The sequence below is a fragment of the Dromaius novaehollandiae genome, chromosome 5 (assembly GCF_036370855.1).
Source record: "Dromaius novaehollandiae isolate bDroNov1 chromosome 5, bDroNov1.hap1, whole genome shotgun sequence".
In the NCBI taxonomy this organism is placed as follows: Eukaryota; Metazoa; Chordata; class Aves; order Casuariiformes; family Dromaiidae; genus Dromaius; species Dromaius novaehollandiae.
In genome coordinates this window covers 50,320,367-50,331,602 of record NC_088102.1, presented here as the reverse complement: position 1 = coordinate 50,331,602, position 11,236 = coordinate 50,320,367, and the positions used below count along the sequence as shown (strand labels likewise).

At 41.3% G+C, this 11,236-nt stretch overlaps 1 protein-coding gene across 1 annotated transcript; it reads left to right on the top strand.

Moving 5' to 3' along the window:
• Positions 1 to 5,723: 5,723 nt before the first annotated feature.
• RAG1 (recombination activating 1) lies at positions 5,724 to 8,852 on the top strand. Its single transcript, XM_026097702.2, has one exon. It carries the CDS (start codon positions 5,724 to 5,726, stop codon positions 8,850 to 8,852), a length of 3,129 nt encoding a protein of 1,042 aa, XP_025953487.2.
• The last annotated feature ends 2,384 nt before the right edge of the window (positions 8,853 to 11,236 follow it).

Below are 11,236 nucleotides of genomic sequence, written 5' to 3'. Positions count from 1 at the left end.
GGGAGAAATCGCAGCAGCAGATGGGGGCTCCTTGGCTGGGGCTCCCAGGCGCCACAGTAAAGAAACAGTTGTACTAAGAGTCATGTATAAATTTAACACTTTGTGGAGTCTTTCCTGGCCAACTGTCTGAATTTCACAGCCCTCCTTTTTCTCCTGCTGAATGGATGAACTGTTTGTATGTTCCTTTTGTTATCTGTAAAATGAAAAAAAAAATCTGTAAAAATCATTTATCCTTACATAGCTTTGTAAAACAGATACCCTTAGCTGGAGAGTTCTCCATGGCTGAAAAATACTATTTTTGTAACAATCTGTAAGGCAATCAGAGCACTGATGTCCAGTTTATTTTGACTGGGAATCCAAGGAACTTATAGGGGAGTTTATTGCAAATCTTAATGAAACAACTTTTTTCAGTGTAGTTTCCAAATCTTAATGGTGTATGGGAAGCTTAGGCCTATAGTCATATGTATCAGTGCCCGCACTGTAACATAAAATAATGCAGAAAAGCTTTTTTCCACTTGGTGGTGCCAGTTGCACAGGGAAAACAAATTCCAGCAGTGGATCTGCGCTGCTCAAACTGTTGGGCAATTATTCTCTTATGGACATAAGGCACAGTCGAAGCTATAGCAATCTGAGATCAATTAAAACCTTTCCTTGCCCGTGGTATCCCTCGAAGATAATAATTCTTCAAGGTGATTTCCCGGGGGCTTTTGGAAATAAAGCATTTGGCTATGCTTAATACACTCAAGAGGCTCCTTTGATAATCAGGTTGCTGCCGATATAGTGCTGGCTTGTTTGCACGGGAGCTCTGGCTCCTGGGAAACGGGGCAAGTAGCCAGCCACCTGGGTGAAGTTTCGAATAAGCACCTCAGAGGGAGAAATTTGGTAAACTACTTCTCAAAGAGCCCCAGATCCCTCAAACCAAACAATGCATATTGTCAGTGAACTGCACCTGCTCTTTCAAGATAAGGGAGGAAAGTGGTATGTGACTGCAGGGAGTGATTTTGATTGATATCTGCTATGGCAGCCTGATCTGAGATGTTTTTGAAAAGGTCTCTCCAAATGCTGGCAAGTGAATAGTAAAAATAATCAGGTTGTTAAGAAGTCCAGGCAATGCAGGGACAACAGAAGAACTGGGTTCAGGAGCCATCAAATGCTCTCAGAGGTCAATAAATACTTCAGTGATGGGATGCTTGGCCTCAACTATCTTAACCTGAGAATAACGTCTATGATTTCTATTCCACCTTATGCTGACACATTCAGTTGTCACTACTCCCACACACTGGGATTTTGCCCAAGTCAACGTTTCAGTTTGAGCAAGGGTATCAGGGTCTGGCCCTGAACTTGGTTTGCATTCACCGTGCATTACTTGTTTTGGTATGAGTCAGGAGGAGCTGCTGGCCGCTAGGGTGGTACACAGCACAGCTCAAGCTCCTGACTCAGGACTAACCTCACTTCTTTAAGTCTCAACATCTTACAGGAACTGGAAGCAAAGAGTTAATAATAGGAAGGGAATCCCCTCCCTTTTTTTTTAACCTCTAGCAAGTGCCAAATAGTAGAACTTTTACTGCCTTTTCCCTCTGGCTGGCGTCCCTTGGGCCCTTGCAGCCTCAGCGCTGTGTAAGACGCTGCCAGGCACTGCCGTGCCACCTGAGCGAGCCGGGGCTGCAGCGAGAGCACAGCAGCTCCCCGATAGCCTCCTTGTCAGGGCAGGGTGCTTAAGTCGGAAATAGATTTGAATCCTATAGAATCACAAGGTCTCTTGAGAAAGAAAAATGCTCGAGTAAGTGTTTATATTGTTGTCGTTGCTATTGCCAGTTCCTATTTTTGGAGTGTGAACTTATGTTCGCTTTTGGGAAGACTTGATCGATAGCTAGAATTTGCTGCACAGTGTTGTGTGTGGAGACTGAAATCTTTCATGTTGCGGTTCTGTGACAGAATTTGGTTTCTTTTTCACTTTGAGGCAGTTTCTGGGACAGCTGATCTGTAGAAAACAACAGTCTCACATCTGTGCTTCTCCAGAGCAGGGACTCTACTGCTCACCGTCTGTGGCTGCTTGTGGCCCATAGCTGGTGTATTATGTAAATAAGACACAAGTTACGCAAAATACATAGCTAGTTTTCATATTTTTGTTTTGTCCTCCCTGTCCAGGCTTTTCAAGACCCTGGACATACATCACCAGAGAGGTAGTATCCTTGACAATGAGATTCTGGTATCAGAAGAAAGCACATTTTGTGATCCCCATTGTCAGTTCACCCAAAAACCAGGAGCTTGGCAGCAGGTGACCTGAGGAACAGGACAGGCGGACAGTGGCCTTCAAGGAAATAGCTTTGGTGAGTGACAGTAATGTGGCTGGACACCAGGTTCTCCTCTCTGATATATAACAGTGAAGAAACCAGCTCTGAAACTGGAAAGAAGAAAGCCAAACGCAAAACTTTGTCTAAAAAAACAGTGCAGGTGTTCCTCAGACAGTGGCTGTGTACTTATCTCAGAGCCCAGGGGTCTCACGCAAGAAGACCTTGTTTTTCATGAATTTTGTGGTTAAGCCTCATAAATTGCCAGGTGCCACCTGGATTTGAGAGCCCTGTATTGTGCTGAGTTGAAGCAATGTATGGTTAGCGGCAGGGGTGTACTGGGAGCTGGGAGGGACAGGGATAAATGAGATAAACAGCACTGCAGTGACTTTAAAAAGCAGTGGGAACAGAGGAAGAGAGAGAGCACGCACGAGAGCGAGCGGGTGAGCTTGGCATTTGGAACAAGCTGAACAGACATTTCAGCAGCTCTGCAAACTGACTGAGCTCAAGGTAGGCTGGCAGTACTAATGACAGCATCCCAGATGCTTGTAAGACAGCCCAGTGTTGATTCATTTTCCTGTTTTAATGCTCAGGTTGATGATTTTACTTTATATGTGCTTCTTCACCTCCAAGATTGTTCTGTTCACTTCAGCGAGACTATCTGTGGAGTAAGGTCTTCTTTGACATGAGTAGAAGTATTACAATCCTGCTCTTGTTCTGTAATAAATGAAATATTGTGAGCTGGAAAGAAAAGCAATTTCTTTTTCAAGGTAAAAAAGAGGTGATATTAAGCACAATCACAGCTGTCAGAGCCAATTAAATTGCCACGACTGGAGTTCCTGGCTGCGGGTCGCTCTGTGAGGATCTGGGTGAGGTGAACAGTGAGGAGGAAGACTGTTCAGTGTAACCCCCAACAACCCCCCATTACAATTACAGACCAAAGGCAAATTTAGAAAGAGTAGCAGGAAATATTCCTAGCACTGGGAATATGGAAATATTCCTAGCCCTGGGAATATTTCTAGCTCTCCTGAGAGAGCTGCTGGAAAGGCCACCGCCTGGGAGCTAGGCGGTGCCTGGCGAATAGCCTGCTGGCAACAATGATCTACTGCAAGAGGCGAAGGTCGGGTGACCGGAGAGGACTTCTTTGTCATCCATTTCTTCCAGGGGACGTTCAATGAAAGAAGGGAAAAAAATGACATTTGAATTTTTCTTTAGCAGGGGTAATCTCTGTCTGATTAGAGCTGGAGATTAATAGCAAGAGTTAGGCCATGGGCTTGGAGATAAGTGTGGCATGAAGGTGATACTTAGTCACGAGTCTGGATGAGGAGAGAAAGTATTAAATACTTGGTCAAAATGCACACAGTGCTGGCTGTTTCTTTACAGTGAATTAGTCAGCAGCTCTGCAGAGGCACTGCTTGTGGTTTGGGAGATGCTGAAGGTGCTGCTGGAGGCGGTGGAACTATGCAAAATGGCAAAGGGTGTTATGCTGAAGGAAAAGATCTGTGGACAGCATAGGGCAACTAGCTGTTCAGTTACTCTGCAGGTAGAGTACATGGCTGTAGGAAAGCAGGACTACTCGGGGGCAAGCAGCTTATTGCTCCATGGACAGACTTTACCAAGTCTGCCATGGGATGTAGCCATGAAAGCTAAGACAGCAGCACAGCTCTGAACACATCTGGGCACAGCTGCACATCACAGGTCTATGGACAGCAGGATGCAAGCAAGTGCGTTGCCACGCTTGATCTGCAAAGGATGGCAGGGGACCGCAGTGCAGACGGTGATATTTAGCAGTATAGGCAGCTGGACAGAGCCATGCAGGCAGATGGAGACGGCAGTATGGGCAGCTTGTTCTCAGTGGGATGAAATGAAGAGAAGCTGGGAAGAAAACAAACCTTGATTTTTGTTGCCAGGGCCTAATGAACAATTTTGAAGTTAAACACAGCTCTTAAGGCAAGAGATGAGTGGGCTGATGTGTCATTCTGGACCTGGAACTCAATCAAAGCATGCAATCCTTTCCTGATGGGCTCTGAAAGATGTACTGAAATGTTGCTTTATGGAAAGGTTATAAATGAAATAATCTCAGAAGCATCCTGAGCATCATCACTTTAGACTGGATGTATGAAGGATACCTTCAGAACAGACACAGAACAGAGATTTCTAGCAGGTTAAGTAAAGTCCTATTTGGGAATATAATCAATTAAAGAAACCAAAACCATATCCACATAACTTCTAGTTCAAATTGTATAGCCTCAGTGTATCATTTTCCTCATTTTTGTTGCTCATAGCAACCAGATTAGTAAACAAAAAATACATTAGAAAAGGTAATTTAATCTTCTCTATACTATTTGTTTAGTTTGGCACTTCCCATAGCCACGTAGTGAAAAGTAGATTAGTCAGTTTTGGTTTTGTTTCTGCACAGATTCTTTTTAATAAGTCTGATGCAGTAGCACAAAGTTGCAGTGTTTGGGGTGAAAGTCTTCTATTTATACAATAACACATTCCCCTGGCAATCACATTGTTATTATTTTTAGTTGTTTTTCTATGAAAGCTAAAATTGGGGTCAAATCTGAACAAGTATTTTAGCTTTCCAGTACAAGTAATCCTTAAAAACAGAGTTCTCAGCAGGGTTCTTAAACAGATGACTAACTTAAATTGTATAAATATTTTCTCTAGAGCAAATCTGCAGCCAGTATAAATTGCCATATCTCCTTTAAAGTCAAGGGAAATATACCATTTTGCATCAACAGAGGATACATTCCTCCAGCTTTAATGGAGCTACTCACATTCAGTAAGCATATGCTAAAGCACTTTGCAAAACTGAGGCCTGAATAAAGTCTACGTTGGGATCAAGTAGTATGTGCTGCTCTGCCTGTAGAGAGTGGTGTGCAGGAAACACTTAAGTTGAGAATCAAGGACCAAAAAGTGGTGAGAAAGCAGTGAAGATTTAAAGATTTAAATAATATGGCATGAGACAAAATTTTATCTTTCAGCCAACAGTCTCATTCAGTTTTGTATAAACTGACCTGTAAGTCACCAAACTTGCAGTCTGTAATTCTGTTGCCTATAGTAGGCTTACCTGTGGTGAGCTGAGTCAGGTATGAGTAGAACGGGGCAGATCTGGCTATTAGCACTCGATGACTACTGGCTATATGTGCACTGCTGTCCTAGTAGGCATGTCCATGCCTCAGGGTCAAAGTCAAAACACATTCAAGTATTTACATGAGCTACTGAGTGGATGGCCCCATCTGGACCTTTCAATTCAGTAGGTGCTGTGGGTAAGGTAACTTTCAAAACATTTTTCAAAGTGATTAGAATTGTTCTATTAAAAACCATGTGCTTTATGCACAGGCATCGTTATTCATATTTTGGAACAGAAACTCACTTACAGCTTCTCTGTCTTTCTCAGGTGACCTGGTTTCTACCAGACTGGAGATGTCAGTAGCATCAAAAATGGACCTGCCTGAAGAAATTCAGCATCCATATACAAAATTTTCTGAATGGAAATTCAAGCTGTTTAAACTGCGATCATTTGAAAAAAAACCTTCTGATGACACCCAACGCATAAATAAGGATCAAGTAGAAGAGGTAGTATCTTCAGACAAAAGCATTATAGTACATAAAGATGAAACAATTCCAAGAGGAGAAAAGTCAATTTTGACACAGATGGACTTAATGGCCAATAGGCAGGCACTTGAGAAAGATGCCAATAACATGAAAACACAAGACAATGAAGCTCATCAGCATAATCTGAAGGAACTTTGTCGCATCTGTGGAGTTTCCCTTAAAACAGATTGCCACAAGAGAAGTCATCCAGTACATGGGCCAGTGGACAATGAAACTCTGTGGCTCTTGAGAAAGAAAGAGAAAAAAGCAACCTCTTGGCCAGACCTTATTGCTAAGGTTTTTAAGATTGATGTGCGAGGGGATGTTGACACAATCCATCCCACTCGATTTTGTCATAACTGCTGGAGTATTATCCATAGAAAATTCAGTAATGCCCTATGTGAAGTATATTTCCCTAGGAACACCACGATGGAGTGGCAACCTCACTCCCCAAACTGTGCTGTGTGCCACACTACCCGCCAGGGTGTCAAGAGAAAAAGCCAACCACCCAGTGTACAGCTTGGCAAACGGGTGAAGACCATTGCAGAACGTGCTCGAATAAACAAAGGCCTAAAGAACCAAGCACAGATAAAAAACAAAAACTTAATGAAAGAGATTGCCAGTTGCAAGAAGATGCATCTCAGCACCAAGCTCCTTTCAGTTGACTACCCAGCAGATTTCATTAAATCCATCTCTTGCCAGATGTGTGAGCACATTTTGGCAGATCCAGTGGAAACAACATGTCGACACTTGTTTTGCAGAACTTGCATCCTTAAATGCATCAAAGTTATGGGCAGCTATTGTCCCTCCTGCTGGTATCCTTGCTTTCCTACTGATCTGGTAAGCCCAGTGAAATCCTTCCTGAACATCCTTGATAGCCTGGGAATAAGATGCCCTGTAAAGGAATGTGATGAAGAGATTTTGCTGGGTAGGTATGGCCAACACCTCTCCAGCCACAAGTTGATGAAAGAGCAAGAGCTTTACAGTCACATAAATAAAGGTGGCCGACCGAGGCAGCATCTCCTGTCTTTGACCAGAAGAGCTCAAAAACATCGTCTGAGAGAACTGAAATGTCAAGTCAAGGCTTTTGCTGAGAAAGAAGAAGGAGGTGACATAAAGGCTGTATGCATGACTTTGTTCCTGCTAGCTTTAAGAGCAAAAAATGAACACAGACAAGCAGATGAATTGGAGGCTATAATGCAAGGGAGGGGATCTGGACTTCACCCTGCTGTCTGCCTGGCAATCCGAGTCAACACGTTTCTTAGCTGTAGCCAATATCATAAAATGTATAGAACTGTAAAAGCTGTCACGGGGAGGCAGATCTTCCAGCCACTGCATGCTCTTCGCACTGCTGAGAAAGCCCTCCTACCCGGTTATCATCCATTCGAGTGGAAACCTCCCTTGAAAAATGTATCCACTAACACAGAAGTGGGTATTATAGACGGACTATCAGGCCTGCCACTCTCAATTGATGACTACCCTGTGGACACAATTGCGAAGAGATTTCGATATGATGCAGCCTTGGTTTCTGCCTTGATGGACATGGAGGAAGACATTTTGGAAGGCATGAAAGCAAAAAACCTGGATGACTATTTGAATGGTCCCTTCACTGTGGTGGTAAAAGAGTCCTGTGATGGAATGGGAGATGTCAGTGAGAAGCATGGAAGTGGGCCAGCTGTCCCAGAGAAGGCTGTTCGCTTTTCTTTCACAGTCATGAACATCGCTATAGTCCATGCGAATGAAAACATAAGGATCTTTGAGGAGGCAAAGCCCAATTCAGAGTTGTGTTGCAAGCCCTTGTGCCTTATGCTGGCTGATGAATCAGATCATGAAACTCTGACGGCGATCTTGAGCCCTCTCATAGCAGAAAGAGAGGCTATGAAAAACAGTGAATTGCTGCTTGAAATGGGAGGCATCCTGAGAACGTTCAAATTCATCTTTAGGGGTACTGGATACGATGAGAAACTTGTCCGGGAAGTGGAAGGGCTGGAGGCCTCCGGTTCCACTTACATCTGTACTCTCTGTGACGCCACACGCCTGGAAGCATCCCAGAATTTGGTTTTCCACTCCATAACGAGGAGCCATGCTGAAAATTTGGAGCGGTATGAAGTGTGGAGGTCCAACCCGTATCATGAGTCTGTTGATGAGCTCCGTGACAGAGTGAAGGGTGTTTCAGCCAAACCTTTTATTGAGACGGTTCCCTCCATAGATGCGTTGCATTGTGACATTGGCAATGCAACCGAATTCTACAGGATTTTCCAGCTGGAGGTAGGCGAAGTTTATAAGAATCCTGATGCATCTAAAGAGGAGAGGAGGAGATGGCAGTTGACTCTTGACAAACACCTCAGGAAGAAGATGAACTTAAAGCCTATGATGAGGATGAGTGGAAATTTTGCTAGAAAGCTCATGTCCAAAGAGACAGTAGACGCAGTATGTGAATTAATAAAGTGTGAGGAAAGGCATGAAGCTCTAAAAGAACTGATGGATCTTTATCTGAAAATGAAGCCGGTGTGGCGATCTTCATGCCCTGCCAAGGAGTGTCCAGAACTGCTGTGTCAATATAGCTACAATTCACAGCGTTTTGCTGAGCTCCTGTCTACAAAGTTCAAGTACAGATATGAAGGCAAGATTACAAATTATTTCCACAAAACCCTTGCTCATGTTCCTGAAATCATTGAAAGAGATGGATCCATTGGTGCCTGGGCAAGTGAAGGGAATGAGTCTGGAAACAAACTGTTTAGGCGGTTCCGAAAAATGAATGCCAGGCAGTCCAAATGCTATGAAATGGAGGATGTCTTGAAGCATCACTGGCTATATACCTCTAAGTACCTCCAGAAGTTCATGAATGCTCATAAAACATTAAAAAGCCAGGGCTTCACAGTGGATCCAGAGGATAGTTTAGGTGACTCCTCGCCACTGGAAGGCTCCTTGGAAAGCAATGATTCAGGGGAATTTTAAATGTAATGAGTATTTGGAATTGGGTTCATGATGGTGCCTTCCTGTAAGGAGGCAGCTTCTTTTTCAGGCCTGTGGAGGTACAGGGAAGGCTGAAACTATTGTTTTTGTACTCCCTGTTAAAGGTGCTGAGTGGAGTTTAATAAACATGGACTTTTGTTTGTGGTTTCTGAAAAAGGCAATGCAGTGGTGCATTTACTGGTTGTTAGGTGAGGTGAAAGGGGAAACAAAAGGGAAAGAAGAGTCTTCCATTTATTGTGGTCTTAGGTTGTTGTTTAAAAGTGGGAAAGCTAAAGTAAAGAAGGTTTTATATAAAGTGGTATTGTGGAATGAATATGATTTTGGAGAGTTACAATAGTTGATGAAAAAGTGAGTGTGGCTATTCCTTCTGTTTGCATTTTACTATTTACTTTTTTACTATTATTTACTATTTTTATTATTTTTATTATATTTTTATTATTATTTACTATACTATTTACTATTTTACTATTTACTTTTTAAGAGGGTATGATTATTTTATTGATGGTCCTCTGGCTTTTATAGGTAAAGATTCAGCAGTGAGACAGTTGGATAATTCTTTTGGGGTAAAGTTCAGTTATTTATATAAAATACTGACTAAAAATGCAATCTTTGATCTCACAAGCTTTTAAAAATATTATTATTTAACATTTATACTGGAGTACTGCCTAGGAGCAGTTAGTGGTCTCACCATGCTAGTTTGCTATATGAAGATACAGGAAAGGTAGCTAGAATTTTTTAAAGATATTTTTATTGTAGTCCATTTACTCTAAAATGTGAACCATTTTGTGCTCCTAAATCAGGATTTACAATGTCTTGTGCTTATCTCACTATTACAAAGTACATTCAAACTCTGCTGCGTACCTTGTTGTTTGACAAGCATTATAGATTTCTATGGTAACTTCAGTATATTGTATAATTTTTATTGGAACAATTTTATTGGGTGAATTCCTGGTGAATTAACTGTATCTGATATTAAGCTTTTTCTCATCTGGGAGATGTCACTTACTCTCACCGTCTCATTTTCCAGATCTGTAAAATGGGAATGATATTTATTAACCTCAAAGGCAGTTTGCATGAAATATTAGTTAAAAAGCAATGAACTGCCTTGAAATTACTGAGTAGTGTGTCTTACATTATTACAGCAATGTTTAGTTCGCATTCCTCCAAACATCTTATGCTGTATTAAGTGCACCATTATGGTGGTGGTATTTGCCTTTTTGAAGTGTAATTGCTACATGACTGAAAACTACTTTGGTCAGATGAGTTTGCACTTGTAATTCTTGTAGATAGTTAATGTAGATTTTTATTAGCAGCCATGGATAAAAGGATTTGAAAGCTGACTTGTAAAAATGTGAGATTTGGCCACTAAATTATTCCTGCACATGTTACCTGCATATAGGGGGCAAATCTAGACTTTGATTCAGCAAAGCGTTCCAGTGAAAGCTTGAATTTAAGTGTGTGAGTTGCCCACTGACTGCAAGCATGCTTACAGCTCATTACCTGAATCTGAACACACACTTAGGTGCTCTTGCTGGGTCAAACCCTATAGCCGAGTTTTGTTTTAAAATATTTTAAAATATGAAAATAATGAATTTCATTCAATCAAGTATTTATGAAATGTACTCAGAAGTACCTGTCAGACTGGGAGCTCTAGCCCTAAATCACCTAGCCTTTTAGAATTGCACCTGTAGCTAAGGCATTACGCTGTCTGCTGAAGAAATATTTTTGAAACAAGATCAAATGGACAGACCTAAAAGAATCTGCTTTGTTTTTTATTTTGATGTGGCAGGAACTTGTTTGTGAGCGTAAGTGAACAACAAACTTAAAGACGTAGTGGTCTGAGGCTTTTTGTAGTAGTAGTCTCTGTTTCATGTTATTTACTATATCTTTGAGAGTCTGATATTTACTGTTTATGGACAATGAAAAAATAAAGTTAAGTGTTAGTAATTGGTATAAATATTAGTGTTATATCTTTTGATTTTCTTAATTGAAATACTAATTTTTAAAGTCTTCTATAATTTAGGATTTATGTTTTAATATAGTTTCTTTAAACAGTGTAATATTAACTCACAATGTTGGGTTGGAAATAATTAATGCTCTTTACTTAAAACACATATTCTAAACACTTAGTCATAAGAACTACAGTGTCTTTTGTATGGTTCACTATATACATCTCCATTTACTGAGTGTTTATTTCTAGATTAAATGATTTCTTTCAACTGTTTGAATAAAACAAGTATTTCCCATAGAGCATAAATACCAGGCTTACATAAATATCATTCTGTACCAAGAAATGCAGATAACAAGTACAGCTGTTTCCCATGGAGTATAAATATCAGGTATTCACTAAAGAGCATCCTTTAGAA

Bases quoted from the DNA above. Each gene is read 5' to 3' on its own strand.
- RAG1 (XM_026097702.2), top strand. From the start codon at position 5,724: ATGTCAGTAGCATCAAAAATGGACCTGCCTGAAGAAATTCAGCATCCA.